General features: G+C 38.6%; 1 protein-coding gene across 1 annotated transcript in view; it reads right to left on the bottom strand.

The window, feature by feature from the left end:
* The window catches only part of GRB10 (growth factor receptor bound protein 10), a 108,219-nt gene that overhangs the window by 46,271 nt on the left and 42,476 nt on the right, over positions 1-19,472 (bottom strand). The window contains exon 4 of the mRNA XM_029284179.1: positions 7,830-7,986. Coding sequence (XP_029140012.1) covers positions 7,830-7,986 — 157 coding nt within the window. The remainder of the gene's footprint in view (positions 1-7,829; positions 7,987-19,472) is intronic.

Genomic DNA, 19,472 nt, shown 5'->3' with positions numbered 1-19,472 from the left:
TAAGACAATAAATTGATCTATTTTTTTAGTCTGGATTCCGTTTTTCTTTTAAAGATTTTACTAATTCTAAAAATTAAAGAACTTATTTTTTTTAAAAAAATGAAATGTTATTTAAAATTCATTCATTTATTTATAAAATTGGGTTTATGCAGGGTTTTATTTTTTGACAATATTTGAATTCCTTCCATTTTTTGGAAATTGATTTTTTGCTCTATTTTGAGATTAATGCTGAAATAATACTTTAAAAAGTTAATCCTCTGCTCCCTCTTGTGGCTAGTCTTGAAATAAAACAATCTGTACCATAGATGGAAAAAAAAGAAAAAATGCAAAGAAAAAAAATCAGATTGCAGTTAATGTAAGAGTATAAAAAAATAGTAAAATGTTCTTTTTCCTGCATTGCCATCCTCCTTCTCCCTTTTTTTCTCTCTCAGTTATTCCACTGATTTATTTTAGCTTTTGCATTATGGGTTTATATTTTGGTACTTTCTGCTGCACCGATGCAGTTGCTGCCATTCTCAGCCATAGGACTACACATCCCACTGACATCCTAATGCCATTCCTTCTTCTTCCTTTGCTTTTTAAACTTTATTTTAACTCTACTTTTCCTCCTCTTTCTTCTCTATATTCTAAGGGCTTCACTGCATCCACTGCCACTGTTGCTACCAGTCAGCTGCTGCCACTGCTGGCTGTTGTTGCCAACACTACTGCTGGTTAAGCCTGCTATCACTATTGCCAATTGTGCCCAACACTGATGCTACTGATTGCACTTACTGCCATCTTTCCCACATCTTTCTTTTCCTTCTCCTGTCCTCCTTCTTTTTCTTCTCCTTCTTTTACTTCTTTAAATTTTAATTAAGTTAATCTTCTCCTTCCCCTCTTCTGAAGAACCGTACTATGTCACTGCTTTCATCCACTGTGTGCAATGTTTCTCCAGCCACCCTTCTTTTTTCTTTTCTTTTCTTTTCCTTCTCCTTCATTTACTTCTTTAATTTGCTTGAACATTAACTCTATTCCTTCTCCACCTGTTTTTATCTGCTGTGATGGAGTGCTGTTGCCACCATCTTCACTCATATGATAAAACACTCATAGAACATATTCCAAATTTGTGTGTTTGTATCATTCATGTCAGATTTGATTCCTGATTCCTGCCTAGACTAGTCTCTGCAGGTTTTTTTTTACTTCAAAAATAGCTTGCCATTGCCTTCTTCATAGGGCTCAGAAAACATGACTGGCCCAAGATCACCTAATTGGTTTCATGCCTAAGTTGGGATGAGAAATCATAGTCTCCTGGTTTCCAGCCTGGTATCTTAATACTGCATCAAACTGGTTTTATATTCCAAAGTGTCTATGATATAAATATAAATACTAATTATTTTGGTACTTAACAAAATCCCTCATTAAGTGATTTTTAAGCTTCAAAGGAATTCCTAATAGCAGAGGATATATGTAGCTCAGGGTTGAACTATAGAGGCCTTGGAGCTTTCCAAGCTCGGTTGTCTGCTTGCAAATGTTTTATCAACTGACTAGGTAACATTTTCAGCACTAGAAGACAGTGAGGTTTGCTCTCTGTTTATATAGGTAGTCTTCAACTTACAACCATATATTTAGTGACCATTCAAAATTATAGTGGCACTCAAAAAAGTGACCATTTTTTACACTTACAACCATCAGCTCCCATGGTCACATGATCAAAATTTGGATGCTTGGCATCTGGCTCATATTTATGATGGTTGCAGTGTCCTGGGTTCACATGATCACTTTTTGCGACCTTCTGACAAGCAAAATCAATGGGGAAGCCAGATACACTTTACCACCGTGTTGCTAACTTAACAACTGCTGCAAGAAATGGACAAAATTCACTTAACAAACATCTCACTTAGCAACAGAAATTTTGGGCTCGATTGTGGTCATAAGTCAAGGACTATTGTATATATTAGTTTGCCCTATCAGTGTGGCTGGGTATGGACAATTATATTGTCAGTGAGATATATATAATAATCAGCAGCATATAATTATCAAGCAATTTTGAGATCTCTGAGGAATAGTGGTAAATAAAAAGCTAAAACTGAGGTTTAATGAATCCTATTTAACATTCCTTCATTTATTCAAACTAATATTATGCTTTATCAAGTATCTCTAGGCAACATGTATAGAAAAACAAACAACTAAATGCAAGTAGGTTAAGAAACAGAGTCATGTCAAAAAGTTTACAATAAACAGATACCATATTTGTTCAAATAGTTGCCACTAGCAAAAATCACCATATCCTCTGACGTGGATGGATAGGATTTGTTTCTCCATTATACCAAAATTGGTATGTTTTTTGTTAATAATAATATTATAAAATAATATATTTTATATCCTTTTCCCACAATCAGTTCCCAATAAGAAAAAGAGTGGAAGCATAGTTAGATGTATCTGGCTGGGAAATACTGAGGGAGACAAGTGTCATGTATGCCAGACTTGCCCTTCCCTTCCCCCCCTCTCCCCATTCAATCAAGCCAAGATCCTTGCTTTTTCCCTTCTCTTCCTTCCTTCCCCTTTGAACCAATTCTTCCTGAGGGTCATTCATGTCAAGTGGTCTGATTTCAGAAAAGTGCCCTGCTCGACCATCACAGATTTTGATGAAATTTTGTGTGAACATGCACACATGTCCCCAATGAACATTGGTAAAGTGTTATGTTTGCCGATACAATACCTGCGGAGATATAGTCATTTGTTTGACCCCATACTGCAGCCTTCTACAGTATGACTCTGAGATTCCAGCAACTTTGAGACATAATATCTCTGGCAATATTTTGTTGAGAAAAACAAAACTTGGCCATCTTGTACAACTTTTTGTGCTCTATTAAAAAATAATAATAAAAACATTCTCATGAGCAATCTCCATCTAGATAATTTGGAGCAAAGTTGTCTGAAAATATTGCGGCTCAAAAAAAGTTTAAAGTTTGGCTTTTTGTATCTCTGGAAGGAAACAACACAAGGTTTTCAAATATAAAATTTCATTCTCCTACTGCTTTCCAATAGTTTACAATAGTTTACAAATTGAGTATAAAGTTGACTTTTTTGTAAAAACACCAAAGATAGGGTATTTTCAGTCTGCTTTTACAAAAAAAGACCTTCTGGAAACTCTGTTAAATCATTCTCATTAGAAACAGCATGTTTCAAACCCCCTAAAAAAATAGGGTTGGTTTTTCATCACTGATGTATAAAGCCCTAAATATAGGGACAAAGTTGAGAAACCCACCCGTGGCTGGTGTTGCACAGTTATTGGGGGTGCCCCCTATGGTGATGGGGTTACTGGTTCAAGTGCCTGAACTGGTAGTGACAATGTCACTATGGACCAACACAATATAATAGTAGTAATGATGTCTATATAAAACAAACAAGACAAAAAAATGTTAGAATACATGTGACGTTGCCATAGCAATGTCCTCAACTTTGTCCCTATTTATAGGGCTTTATATGTCAGCGATGAAAAACCAACCCTATTTTTTTAGGGGGTCTGAAACATGCTTTCTAATGAGAATGATTTAACAGAGTTTCCAGAAGGTCTTTTTTTTGGTAAAAGCAGGCTGAAAATACCCAATTTTTGGTGTTTTTACAAAAAATTCAACTGTATACTCAAATTCAACTGTATATTCCAAATTATCTAGATGGAGATTGCTCATGAGAATGTTTTTATTATTTTGTTTAATAGAGCACAAAAAGTTGTACAAGATGGCCAAGTTTTGTTTCTCTCAACAAAATATTGCCAGAGATATTATATCTCAAAGTTGCTAGAATCTCAGAGTCATACTGTAGAAGGCTGCAGTATGGGGTCAAACAAATGACTATATCTCCGCAAGTATTGCATTGGCAAACATAACACTTTACCAATGTTCACTGGGGACATGTGTGCATGTTCACACAAAATTTCATCAAAATGTGTGATGGTTGAGCAGGGACCCCCAGACCACTTGACATGGAATGACCCCTGAGTAATCATGTTTCAGTGTACCCATAAATTAAATTATCTCCTCTTTGTTCATCCCATGGACATAGCCTTTAGAACAGCAATCCTTTAGAAACAAGAATAAATAAAAATAACAAAAAATATTTAAAGAGTTACTTCCAAATGTCATCACAAGTAGCAATCTAGGATTGTGTTTCTAATGCTTCACTATCCATGGGAGTTGCAAGTGTAAGAGTAGACACTAGAATATGGCAAGTTCTGTTACACTACTGGTTGAAGCTGACACTTCCCTATAAGTTTAGCTCCACTGATAATAGAAGAGAGATTTCAAAGTGGATGCAAACAAGCACTTTGCAACAAGCTCTCTCACTAGGATTTCCCCCCACTTAATGTTTTTGGATTATAAACAAAAAGAGTAACACTTAAGCAATGTCTATTTGACACAGACTGACACTTGGATGCTGGTAATACAACTTGGGTTTTTACAGCAGATAGCAGAAGATACACCAGCTCTGTATCTTACACCACTTAACGTATCTCTGGCACCAGCTATATACATTCCAAGCAATTAACAATAGAATAGACTGCCTTCAGAAGCTGTGGGTGCTCCATCACTGGAGGCTTTCAAAAAGAGATTAGACAACCATTTGTCTGAAATAGTATATGGTCTCCTGCTTGAGCAGTGAGTTGGACTAGAAGATTTCCAAGGTCTCTTCCAACTCTATTATTCCATGTTCTATGTTCAAAATTGGCAGATAATATTGGATATTACAATTATGTGACTATGGCTTACTATGTGGCTTACATATTTAAAAAAAATATCCAAAAATTAGACTCAAAACCCCTATATAGCCTATGTTAATCCACTTGTCTCTAAAGATCAAAACAAAAAACATTGCAATGTTTTTTGAAAATAAAGTTGTTGGGTTTTAAGGTAGTTCTCACTTAATGATGATAACTGGGAACAGCAACTCTATTGCTAAGTGGCATGTCATAAAATATAATATCACACACTGACTTACAGTGGCCATGTTGGGTGAATCCTACACAGTCTCAACATCCTATGGTCATGTGATCACCATTTGTAACCTGCCAGCTTTCCCATTGACTTTGCTTTTCAGAAGCTGGCAGTAAAGGTTGTAAATGACAATCAGTGACAGTGGGATTCCCGTGAATGTTGTAATTAAAAACAGGTTTCCAAATCCCAAATTGCAGTCATGTCACTGCAGAGAAGATTCAACAAGTACAATTATAAGGAATGGTCATTAGTTGCCCGTCATTCAGCATCATTGTAACTTTGAACAGCTGCTCAACAAGTGGTTGTTCAACAAGGACTTTTTTTTAACTGCATCAATCAGAATTGGACAAAATACTCTAGATCATATGGAAGAGTTCCAGCAATATTATGAAAGATATGTGAGGTTAGTACTCAAAGGAGAGCAATAATTTTTGTATCTTTGGATTGGAAATTACTTTTAAACCCATTCCTTCTCAGAGGCTGAATAGAACTAGTGTAAGATTTACAGTGATATGAAGTTGAAGACAACTCAGGGTGGAGAAGTGGAATCTACAAAAGAAAAAACTAGTTGTGGTGGAAGGGAAAAGAAAGTTAATTAATATGTCATGCAGCTTCTCTTAGGGAAATGAATGCATTCACCAACCAAAGTGATAAAAGTTTGCCAGAATTCACAGCAATAGCTATGCTGCCTGGGGATCTCTGGAATTTAACTGTTGGATTCTTATGCCAGAATAAGAACAGTTTGAGTTTCATTCCTTTACACTGGGACACAAATTATATACCTTTTTTCAAGGAATGACAGGTAATGCAGAATAGTAATTAAAGAAATCCCCAGTTCAAAATTTGACTCTAGTGAACTCATTAAATGGACCCAAGCAAGTCATTGTATTTTAGCCTTAGACTTCCCATCTGTAACAGAAACATAGTAATATTTGGTTACATTATAGATATAGGATTTTCCTAGATAAATATTTTACATTAAGTGCTTTGAACATGTTAAATTATTAAATGTTTGCAAGTCTTATCAAAATGGTCTTAGGGCAACTCAAAACAGACAGCTTGGATGTTAACATATACAGTACTAAATTAGTGTTTGGCATTACAATCAAACATGTTGTCAAGTTGATCTTTTACTTTCTTCTTATACTGAGACCAAACTAACAGAGCAGAAGCTTTCACATACATTGTGTAGCTAACTGCAAATTAGTAGCATGCACAAATTTTGAAAAACTGAGTGAGTTTAAGTATGGTTTATTAAAGCATCCAACTTCAAACCATAGATTATGAAGCCTGACTCAATAATCCATAATAATTCAATTTGAGTAGCATGCCAAATTATGATTAAATAGAAAATGGAACTGAACCCTTCTAATTTAATTGTACAGCCTCCAAGCTACAAAAAAACTAGAAGCAAGTATAGACAACCTAGAATTACTCAACTGCAGAGTATATATCAGGTAATATTTCATTTTCAAACAACCCCTTGGTCTATAAATTGCACATATTTTATGAGTTAGAATTTGTAAAGCTTTGCTATGATCAGAGAATTGAGGATGTAGTTGACAGTGACTGAAATATCAATCATTGTTAAATACAAAGTTATTGCTGAATAAACAAAAGCTTTTGATTTCCTAATCAACTTCTTCTAGAATTCATTCAGAAATATCACACTATAGAATCTGATTCTATTAATCACCATGGAAACTATTGTGATGTCACAGAAATTAAATTAGGGCATCACTGGATGAATCTAAAAAAAAATATTGAATACAAAGGATCAAAGCTTCAGTTTGAACAATGCCTTGGTAATTTTGAATGGGAAAAGACTTGTAAAAGAAACCTTGAATTTTAAAACCAATTTTGAGAAAAATGAGAGAGAAAAAAATCCATCAGTGCAATAAGTTATCTTCATACTCATTTTATCAGGATCTGGTGCAGGGTACATCCAGTTTACAGGATCTTTCTAAAAATCCTACTATGCATTTTTATCAAATAAAATATAAGAAGCTGGTTGAATAATACTAGTTTACCACTGCTATATTTGAAAGAATGCAAAAAAAGAAATAGAAAGAAATCACTATCTAAAATATTTTCCAACTATAAGGCATTAAAATTATTCTTGTTCTTTTCTTCCTGTAACCATGGTACCTTAATTTCACTATGTGCAAGAACAGCTGCTTAAAAGCAAAGATTCCAAATTTATACAAGATTTCCATATAATGCAACATGAAATCTACCACCATTTCCACTTCGATAAAATTAACTTTAAAGAAGCACAATCCTCGTGTCAGATTAGTGTTAAGTGGACTTTAACAATGTGGTATGCTCGAACAACCAAGTTATTTCCACTAATTATTTGTTTACATGGAAATCTGACTCTGCTATATATTGAAATATAAGTCCACACTGCTGCAATATGCCCCCCCCCAAAAGAAGTCATCCAGCAGAACTGTATATATTACAATATATGATCAAATTCCCATTAATGTCATGGAAGAAGTCAGATATATAATGCTTATTTCCACCTAAAAGATTGGCAGCATACAAATCCAAATATTTAACTGCATATATGTGCTCATAAAATGTGTCTGATTGGTAGGACTGTCATGCATATATCAATATTATATTGTAGCCGTCTTTTTTTATTTACGAAACATCTCCTAAGTTACTTAAATGCTTGTTAAATGCTTATATTTTTATTATATTTTTACTGGTAGGAATTCTTTTCATATAATCATATACAATTACAATAATTCATATACTGTAATAAACAGATTACCCCAACAAAGTATTCCATTTCATTATTGTTGGAAATTCAGATTTTTAACTTAACTTCTTTTCTGTATTCCTTCATACCTAATCCTATGAGAGGATGATGCTCCACTAGGGCCCAGCTGTTGTCATCCACACAATGACTTTTGTAAACGAGCAACTGGCAGAGATCCCGAACTGTCGTATCTGCTAAGATCTCAACTACCTTGCAAGTCCCATCTTCACTAAAAACCTTTATATCCTGCAATAGAAAAAATGATACACTTTATTGACAGCAGCATTATATTCCAAAAAACATAAGAAAAAATACTGTACATAATTGATATTGGGCACATTTTGGGATATTATAATGAACCTCTATACCCTAGTACAGTGGTGGCGAACCTATGGCACGGGTGCCAGAGGCGGCACTCAGAGCCCTCTCTGTGGGCATGCGCACTGTCGCCCCAGTCCTAGACCTTCAGCTGGGTTTTATAAAACCTTTTTGCTTTAGGCCTCCGCCGTTGTGTACAAAAAAAAAAGGTTCAATCAATCAGTCAATTTAACTTCTTGCGGGGAAAAAAAAGATCTTGCAAAGTTGGAATTGATTGATTGAACTTTTTAGTCCTACCCAGTCTGCTGTTACCACCATAGCCACGCCCACCCAATGGGCCACATCCACCCAATGGGCCACACCTACCCGGCACCCGACGATGCATAAGTGGGTTTTGGGTTGCAGTTTGGGCACTCGGTCTCTAAAAGGTTCGCCATCACTGCCTTAGTACAATAAAATGCTGCCTCTTAGGCACCGTTCAGAGTAAGTCTATTTGAACAATTTATCTGATTTTGGGATCATAGGAAGGAAAGCTATAAAGAACACATATTACACCTTACATACAATATATCTTTGCATCTTTTCTAGAAAACCAACAAGCTAGGAGTCTCAGAAAAATGAGTTCTTACAACTATGTTAATATGAATATTAAGTATAATACTAGAGATTCAAACAATTGGCAGAGTTGGGGAGGGGGCAAGATTAATCACATATTCTCCACTTCATGATTTTTTGCCTGGAGCATTTTAACACTCAAAAACATAAAATAAAAAATCATCAATTAAAACACAACTATTTTATTAGTATTAAGTCTAATTTGGAACTGAAATTATTTAAAACAGTTACAAGCACCAGTTACACTTCTTCCATGTTCGTATCACAAAATCCCATCCTATCTTGCAACTAAATATACTAATAATTGACAAGAATAAAAATAATTAAGATGAGATTGTAGTCTGCTGGGAACCTATGAATCTTCATTAAATGGGTCATTCCCATTACCAATTAATATTGTTTTAATCAGTAATAATAAATAGTGTTAACCCTGCAAAAAGTATCCCATTCACAAATTTAACTTTACATTAAGATTTAATACAGATTTAACCCTGTATTAATTTCATATTCTGATTTGGGGAAGGAGAGATGAAAAGAAAACATTTTACCTCACCAGTATGCACAAAGCAGCAGTCAGGAGAACAAGATGGCATTCTAAAATATAGATTTCTTGTTCAGAAAGATTGTTTTCTACTTCTTCCAGCCCTTTGAAATTCCAAGCTCAAGCAACTCAGGTTATTTCAATGGTTATTTCAGTGTCAGCAAGCCTGGTGGTGTGTGCATCATTTTCTGGAGGAAGCAAAACTTCCCTCAAAGGATTACACACAATCTTTTAAACAGTGAATCAAACCACACTGTACAGACCAATCCTAGCCCTTTTTGTGACTGATGTAATAATTTCCACAGAACTCGCAAACATCCAAATTATGACCCCAGGAAGAATTTTTGTCCTTTATGACCACCCACGTGCATTTTAAAAAAAGAATAGCACACAGTCCAGAAATCATTTGCCAGGATCACCAAATTTTAAAAGAGCCAAAGTCTGTACCCAAACCGGACTGGCTCCTTGAACTGCTGGTTTGTTTGCCAAATCCCTCTCCAGCTGATGTCATTTGTTTGCAAGTTAAGCCCCTGAACTTCTCCAAAACTTTTAATGCTACTACTTACACACACACACACACACACAAAACAGGCAAGATCATTCCCTCCCTCTCTGCTTCTCTGAAGCTTAATAATGGCTTTCAAAGAGAGCTGAGGAGCTCTCATAAATTCAAAAGCTTTACCTGTCCTTTCCATTTGAACTCTTGTGTAATGCAGTATATTTAAGTAAGGGAGCCCATGGTGCCATATTAATGTAATGCCAATTCTCCACTCACTTTTGAATTAGCAGCACAGAGTAGCATGGAAAGGCATGATTAGGGAGGAGTTAAAATTTAAATGTGAAGGAAAAAAAACATGACTCAAAACCGGTGCATTCAGGAAATAGCATCTTCTTACAAGCAGGATGAATCAGCTCTTTCAGAAGGGGGCAGGGGAATCCCTATTAATGCAACTCCAAAAAGTAATCTAAAATTCCTACATATCTCAAAACAAAATAAAACAAACCCACCCTAGCCTAGAAATAAAGACAGACCTCAAAGTTTTGTGAATACATTTTTAGCCTCTTTTTTAAACCAGGATCTACAGGGAGAATATTTCATAGTCAACTGGTTACAACCCAAGTAAGAAAGGTTCAACTACTTCAATGAAATACATGCATTGTGTGTAGTCATTGCTGTGGGCAGCTAAAGAACAAATGTGTTTCCTGAAAAATCTGTTCATTAGCAGCAGCAGCAAACATCAGTAGCCTCCTTTTAGTCCCCTTCCTTCCCTTATGTGAATTCATTTCAGAAGGGTGACCAGATAAACTTAATACAGGGGGAAGAACCCAATATTTTATAGAACTTTAAAGTAAACAACAGATTATGTCATACATCTAGATATAATCTAATAAAATCAACTGCTGGTCAAATTTTCCTTTATAAATTACATATGAATAAAGTTTTTTACCACAGGGAATCAGAGAGATGAAAAAGAGATTCCCAAAATACAAAACATGTTATACCTACTGTTTCCTAATCCTTATGTTACTGCAAGCCGCTTGCAAATATTATCTATCACATTTACTAGGCTGAGAAAGTGGCTATCTAGTGAGGTCACAGCTGAGAAAAGTTTTAATTCAGGATTTCACAGTATACTCATTCTTTCACTAAATCTCAAGGGAATTATGTGGACTTTTGTAGAGGACTTTAGCTACTATTGCTTCGGAGCTAAAATATTGTTGGAATCCTGCTATCTTTATGAGAATTGTAGCAGCTAATATAGACGTACAATAAGTAGTACAAGAAATTTCCTTAACTGGACTGCAGGTTGTGCTTCATCTGTTACACAGGAAGTAGGCAGTACATAAAGCAGTATACTTAGATTTTAGTAAGTCATTTGACAAAGTAGACCATAATCTACTTCTTGGTAAGCTAGAAAGAGGTGGAATAGACAACTAGTGTGCAGCAGCAGCCAAAAAAGCGAATACAATCTTGGGTTGTATAAACAGAGGCACAGAATCAAGATCATGCGAAGTATAAGTACTGTTTTATAAAACCCTAATAAGATCACACCTGGAATACTGCAACCAATTTTAGTCACCATACTACAAAAAAGATGTTGAGACTTTGGGAAAAAATTCAGAGAATAGCAATTAAGATGATCAAAGGCCTGGAGACTAAAACATATGAAGAACAGCTGCAGGAATTGGGTATAAGGATCTGCCTCAACTAGATCTCCCAAGGAAGCAGAACTCTTGAAACAGGCATTGTTTCAAAAGGAGCTTTTATTGAGAGTTAGTGATAGCAGGAAAGCAAAGCAAGATCTGAGGATTTTGCATGTGAACGGTTACATCAATATGCCCATACAGATCTCTTCCTCCCAATGTCCAATCGTCCATTTGAAATCCAGCCAATCCATAGGAAGTAGTTGTTTTGAAAACCTAGTGATTTAGCGCCCTTCTCAATATCTCTCAGTTTCATTTCCCAATGGTCCTAGGCTCCGTTGTCTGGAGATAAGACAGATATTTTCAGACTATATTCCTTTCACACAGAGGAAGGGCAAAGCAGAGCAAGGCAGATCCATCTGTATGACAACTATTTAGATATTTGAATACTGTTAAAAGAACTCTCTTTAACTGTATTGCTGTAGGCTAAACATATTCAGATCTTGTAACCATTTTTCATAGGGTTTGGTTTCAGTTCCTTCTTCTTGATAATTCCCTAAATTTGTGCCAATTTAGCAACTGTTTTGAACCATGATTCCCCAAAGAGACATGAGCCTATGTAGAGCTTTTTGTTTTTTAAAAAAATTATTTCAGCTAAAGAAACACATTCCAGTTTTGTGTCATCTTAAAAGCAACTCTTGAATTACGTTATCCAATTTCTGAATCATTGTTGAACAACACTAGACCCAGGGCATAATGTGGTACTCCACTCAGCACTTCTCTCAAAACTGAACTGGAGCTATTAATAACTGGGAGGCTAGCAAATGAATGGAAAAGCCTGAAGAATATCTTTGGCTACAGCAGACCTCCTTTCCTTACTGAAGAGAATTGGCAACTAAGCAGATGAACCTGAATGTGTTCTACTGTAGGTCTGAGAGGAGATTACCATCAACTATTGCTACCCTCCCAATTTCAGATACATCAGTGATAGCCAAATCTGCTATACCTATCTCCATCGCTTCAAGCCCCTCATGTCTGGTGATCTTAGAAAAAGATGTGTGATGTCTATTTCATAAACAAGAGATCAGAAAAGCACCAGGCCCAGAAGGAGTAACTTCTTGCTTGAAAACCTATGCTGATCAACTGGCCACCATCTTCACCTGCATCTTTAAATCACTGAAGATGTGTTATGTTACTTTTTGATTCAAATGCGTTATCATCCCAGTTCCCAAGAAACCCTCCATCAATGAACTGAATGACTACAGACCGTCTGTAGTTATGAAGACTTTTGAAAAGTTAGTCCTGACCCACCTGAAAATCATCACTGATCTGCTGCTAGACCCCTTGCAATTTGTCTACTGCACAAATAGATCAGCAAATGATGTTTTCAATATGGCATCGTACTACATATTGCAACATCTTGAATCCCCAGGACCTATGCAAGGATCCTTTTTGTTAGACTTCAGCTTGGCATTCAAACATCATTCCAGAAATTCTTCACTGTAAACTGATCCAGTTAGATGTGCCTGTCCATACTTGTAGGTGGATTGTAAGCTTTTTGATGGGAGGCAACAGGTGAAGCTAGGAAAAATCACATTGAATATATGAACAATTAGCACAGGTGCTCCTCAGGGCTATGTGCTCTCTCCATTACTCTTTCCTCTCTATCCAATGACTGCATCTCTAAGGATCCCTCTGTTAAAGTATGGTTTGCAGATGATACAACAGTCGTTAGTCTCATTCGAGACTGTGATGAGTCTGCATATAGAGTTGAATATCTGGCCCTGTGGTGTAGCTAGAACGATTTGGAACAGAACATGCTTAAAATTGTAGAGATGAGAGTGGATTTCAGAGGAGCCCTCCTATTTCACCATCTCTTACTATATTGAACAGCACAGTATCGACAGTAGAGTCCTTCAAGTTTTGGGGTTCTATATAATCTCCCAGGATTTGAAATGGACACAAAACATTAGAACCATCATTAAAAAGGCACAACAAACAATGTTCTTCCTGCATCAACTCAGAAAGTTTAGACTGTCCCAGGAGCTGTTGATACAATTATTGAGGAATTATTGAGTGTCATTTGTACTTCTGTAACAGTTTGGTTTCGTACAGTAACCAACAGGACAGGTACATACTTCAATGGATAGTTAGGACTGCAACCAGCCTGCCTTCCATTGAGGACTTGTATATTACAAGGGTCAAAAAGAGGGCTGAGAAAATATCTACAGACCTCTCATATCCTGGACATAAACTGTTTCGACTCCTCCTCTCAGGATGCTACTACAGCGCATTGCATGCCAAAACAACTAGACACAGACAGTTTTTCCCCTCATGCCATCACTCTGCTGAACACCTAATTCCCACAGTACTGTCTAATATCTAAGTATATTTGTCCATATGATATGGCTGTATTATTATTATTGTTGTTGTTGTTGTTGTTGTTGTTGTCAAGGCTGCTAACATCGGATGTTCTTGCTTGACAATATATGAAGAAGCAAACATGTTTTATTTAACCTGTGTATCACTTCTAGAGTTAAAGTCAGACAATGTTAGAAGAGAGGGGGGAAAGTATGTACTCGGGGGATAGTTAGCCATAACAATATTTCAGTACAGTATTTCCAAGGTCAGTTGTAACCAGAGGAGTTACGGGAGGGAAAATTCACACTTCAAACTAATTGGAGAATGTGATTGATGACTGTTAAATGAAGGAGTGAGTTATGCTTTGTTACTGGTAATTGGGGGAGGGAGAAATCAGTTTTTGGCTTCATTATGTACGTGCTGAAGCTATGTAGCAATAAAAGGATTCTTTAAGGTAACCAAGGACTCAAAGTTCCTTGAAAAGCTTCTTCTTTCGGAACCATGCCATCAAGCCAAAACCCACAAATTTTTAAAACCATTTAAGGGGTCCCTTACCCCAATCACTATCCCTAAACTAAAGGAGATAGATAGACAAATATTTGGGGAAGATCTCATCATGGAAGAGGAAGAAATGCCTGAGGCCAGCACCCCCGCAGCAGCAGCTTCCCCAGGGGGGGAGCAACAGCAGCAGCAGCTTCCCCGGGGGGGGAGCAACAGCTAGCCAGCCAGTGGAGAAGAAATTCTTGCAGATCCCCCAGCTGGGAACAAAGCCAAAACTATCAGGAGAGCTGATTTGGTCGTCAGACTGGGATAAGCCAAGCGGAGGCTCTGGAGGCTTCGATACAGCCCTGCCAGCAGATGAGCGTGAGTCACAACAAAGGGATTCCTACATATAGCATCCCCCGGGAGAGCTGCCCGGCCGTCTGTCACCAAAGACTTGGGTGAGTGGAAATACCCACCTGCAGTTCGCAGTGGGTCAGTAGAATACTTGGCAGAAAGATTTGAAAAACTAGAAGTGAGAACCGGAGAGCTCCCATTGAGAGAGGCCCCCAGCCCCTCCCTCACAGATCAAACAGCCTTTCAGACCCTGGGGTCCCCTGCCAGGGCCTCCAGCCCCACAGAGAGACAACCCCAGCCTGGGCCCCCTACAGCAATGGGGAATTTGGCAACCCCCACAGATGAGTGATCAGCCATCTCTGAGCTTACATCAACTAATAGAGGCCTGGCAACAGCTTGGGGTGGTGCAGAAGCCAGGAGAGCAACAGCTGGTGGGCCCACAGATGAGGGAGGTCCAGCAACAACTCCCACTCATCCAGCAGCCATTGAGGGGCCTGCAGCAGCAGAGGGCGTCACCAGCCCCTGCAGTCCAACAGCAGAGAAGACCACTGCAACCCCCACTTGCACAGCCACCATTGAGAGGCCTACAACAGCAGGAGGCACCACCAGCCCCCGCTGGCCAGCAACAGAGAAGACAGCAACAACCCTCACCCAGACTGCAACCTTTGGAAGACCTCCAACGACTCGAAAGGCCAGTACTACCAGTATTGCAACCACAGCAGGATGGATGGCCGCAGCCTCCGAACGTGCAACCCCTGGGCAGGCACCAACAGCCGGGTGGGGCCAACAGCAACTGGGAGGGCCACAAGTGCAGAGGGGAGTCCAGCAGCCGTGGTGGGGCCAGCCAGGGTGGGGCCAGGGTGGGGCAGCCAGGGTGGGGCCAGCAGCAACAGTCCCAGTGGGGGCTGCAACAGCCTGTAATTGCATTACCCTTCAGAGCAACCTTGATGGGGACTCAGAGAAGCTGATTTTTTTTCTCAACCAAGTGCGTTCTCACTTGAATCGCTGGGCCTATCTCTACCCGGACCCAGGTGCCATGGTTGATGTTATTGCATCAGCCTAGAGGGAGAAGCATCTGAATGGCTGAACAATTTATATAGTGAACAAGCCCCCGAACTGGAGGATCCCCATCTCTTCCTCCTAGGGCTGAGAGAAAGATTTGAGGACCCATCCATTGGCCTCAAAGCAGCAGAACAGATCCACAAAATAAAACAAGCCGGCAGGCCTGCCCTGGAGTACGTGCAAGAGTTCCGCAAGATAGCAGGTCGAATAGACGGGTGGCCTGAGCAATCCCTAATCCATCACTTCATTGAGGGATTAGACGATCACCTCTCTCAGGCCTGCATCTATTGGGCAGTACCTGATCAGTACAAGAGTGGTACCAGACAGCGGTGAAGCTAGACGTTAAGCTCACTCGCTATAAGAAGCCTCCCTCACATGAAATTGAGCCGAAACCAGAACGACCCAGACAAGAACCACCCCCCTGGAAACCCCCAACAGCTATGCCTGCTGAAAGACCCAGGCCACCTGCAGGCCCGCCAATCATGTGCTTCCGATGCGGACAGCAGGGACATCAAGCAGCGAACTGCCCAGTTCCCTACCCCCAACAGCAGAGCAGACCGAGACCCGCAGCGAAGAAGAAATCTGATCAGCAGCCAGCAAGAGGAAAATCCAATTGGATCACACAGGAACTGGTTGCCCAAATCACATCCCCCACACAGGAGGACGCCGAGACTAAGGCTGGATCCTTTCCCACTCTACCCTCTCTCGACAGCGATGACGAAGAAGAGAATGACCCAATGGTGAGTCAACAAATCCCGCCTTTTTCACTAGCTGCCAAACTTATAATCCCTAAATCGGGGGTACAAATGAACTTAAACGTGCCAATTGATTCTGGATGCCCCCGATGTATTATTAGCTTACCCTTTGCCATGAAATTGGGCATACGAGCAAAATTGCTCTCCAAACCCATGAGGTTTGAGCAAGCCGATGGCTCCCTCATGGGAGGGACTTTTGTCACGCAATTAACTGAGCCCCTACGCCTAGAAATAGGTGAGCACTGGGAGTTCATTCGCTTCCTAGTGGCTCCAAAAATGACTGAGGCAATGATCCTAGGGCTAGCCTGGTTAGACAAATGGAAGCCGTTTATCTGGTAGGAGAAAGGAATGAGAACTGTGAGACTACCTATAGGGCCTAATTCCCCCATTGATTCAACCGATGTTGCGGGGCACCCAATGAACGAGCGCACATGGCTGCCTCACCGCCACCAGATGAACCACTCATCCCCAATGAATACTGGGACCTGGCGGAGGCATTTAGTGAAAAAGAATGTGATGCCCTACCCCCTCACAGACCCAATGACTGCTCAATCGAACGGTGCCAGGAGCCAAACTCCCATGGCTGAGAATGTATGCTATGTCCCCCCTCGAAATGGAGGAGATGTAGCAATACGTGACTCAAAGTTCCTTGAAAAGATTCTTCTTTCGGAACCATGACAGTTGTTGTTGTTGTTGTTGTTGTTGTTATTATTATTATTATTATATTATTATTATTATTATTATTCCTTGTGTTTCTAATCACACTTGGCCAAATAAACTAGCCTAGCCTATTTTGTAACAGCAGCAGCAGCTATTATTTGTTTGTTTGTTTATATTCTTCCTTTATTGCTTTTTATAAACAATGCATGATGTCGAACATATCTAATACTCCTTCTTCCTCCTATTTGCCCCACAACAACCACTCTGTGAAATGAGTTGGGCTGAGAGTGGGTGACTGGCCCAATGTCACCCAGCTGGCTTTCATAGCTAAGGTAGAACTAGAATTCGCAATCTCCCAGCTTCTAAATCATATTTTTATTATTTCTGAGAGAGATTATGAAGAGTATGAGAGTTAGTTTGGTTGAGTAATTAAGAGATCAGGCTACCCAGAGATCTAGCCCTCCTTAAGCATAGAGTCAATTGTCACCTTAGGCTAATCACTTTCTTTTTTTAAAAAGAATTTTGTTTTCTAATTTTACATTTAAATATTTAAAAAGCAACATGGCGGCTGAGTTAATTGATAATTCAATAACATACAAGTATCTTTGTTACAAGTCTCAAACTACTACATTAAATATTTCCTCTCTTTTCCCCTTAGTATTTACTGTCTCATATTCAAACTAATAAAATTACATTCATCAATAGATTTTTAGCTTATATATATCTTAATTACTTTTACATTCAACCTTTATAAGCAAATTTATATTCAAATTTAACTATTAATATTTATACTTCCAATTTTTAAATGACCAAATTTTTCTTTATCTCAGCTCATAATAGAATCTAGTATTCAAAATATACATCTTATCTATTTGAGTATGTTCTATTTTAATTCTCACTGATAAATCAAAACCCCACTTTTCTTCAATCTTATTCTAGCTTTCTTTCTTTGCCAACTCGCCTTCCATGTCCATGCTTTTAAGTCATCAAATAAATCTCCCTGTGTTGTTATGTATATTGCTTGAAGTAGAAAAAGCCACCCGGTTGCCATTTTTTTGAAAGGACTAACAAATCATCTCTTTATTTTTCCATCTCAATGTAGTTGTCCTGAAATGTTTTATCTTCCCTTCAGTCTGTTCTTCTTCTTGATCCTCAGGTTTCTTCTGGTTTATATAGAAAGTCTTTTCCCTTTTCCATGATGTCAGTCCCTTTTCTGGGTTTTCCATTAGCTGTGTTTGTTGATCAGTTGAATCTTCTGTCATAGTATTTAATTGTTCCACTTCTTCTATTATATTTTGTGTAGTTGATTTTTTGGTTGTAATCCAAGTTTGGGTTAGTATATCTAGGCTGACATCTTGTTCTTTTTTGTAACTTCTTATTTTATCAGTAGTTGTAAGAATAGTTTCATAAATTGCTTTCAACATAAAGAGAATCTGTTCCTGATCTTCATCCATGTTCTCTTAGTAGTGTGTTAAGTTAAAAGCTTTACAATCAGAGAATGAAAATTTTTTTGTCATTGAGTATAGAACACAGCTGGGCTTCTCACAGCTGATATCTATCAAGGTTACAAAAGTCTTATCCATAGTCTGGGCTTCAAGTCAAGTCTCTTTTAAGCAATAACAAGTTGTAATATCAGATTTAGCCACAAGATGTCACCCATACCATTTAGAGTTTTCTTTTAAATCCAAAATTTTTATAATTCTTTTTCCAATTTTACTTCTTTTTTGTAAGTAAAAACCCAAATCTTCAATAAGAATAAAAAACTTTTAGTCCACAAATTTTAAAAAGATAAAAATCCAGTTAGATTCAAGTTTTTCTTGCAACGTTTTAAACTCCCCTGGATAGTCAGTCACCACTGTTTTTAGAGGGTGGGATAGAATCTCCCTTCCCTCTCTACAGGGGGAAAAGTACTTTGGGCAGCTTATACAGATGGAAAAAATAGTTAGGATTAAAGAGAGGTAGATCTCACCCAGTCTCATCCGCGCTGCTTTATAGGTGCCTGGTGGTAGATTTGACTTTGGCTGTCTGCAGCCTAGTGACGAGCCATATTTCTATGGCCGGTTTTTCATCTGCCGGTTTGGAGGGCTGCCCCAGATCGAGTGGAAGGGCTACTGCCTTCCCGCGATCAAGCGGGGATCCCCTCGTTGCTGGTCGCCCCTACAGGGCGACATTCAACCCTTTCCAGGGTCTCCCAGCATTGCAAAATCGGACATGGAAGACAGAGCTCGCCTTCAGAACGTCCGTGGCAGCAAACCGGAAGTCTAGGCTAGTCACTTTCTTTGAGCCCTAGGAAGGAAGCAATGGCAAAATATTTGTGACATACTTTGTCAATAAAACTTCAGGGACTTATCTCTAAGAGTTGGATATAACTGAATGGAAAGGGGAAAAATGAAGTATAGAGGGAAAGCTTTCTCAAGACTCAAGGATACTGTGATTTT

Source organism: Protobothrops mucrosquamatus, unplaced genomic scaffold (genome assembly GCF_001527695.2).
Source record: "Protobothrops mucrosquamatus isolate PMUCROS unplaced genomic scaffold, P.Mucros_1.0 scaffold408, whole genome shotgun sequence".
Taxonomy (NCBI): Eukaryota; Metazoa; Chordata; class Lepidosauria; order Squamata; family Viperidae; genus Protobothrops; species Protobothrops mucrosquamatus.
Note: the sequence above shows the minus strand (reverse complement) of the source record. Positions and strands in the feature narration are given on the sequence as shown.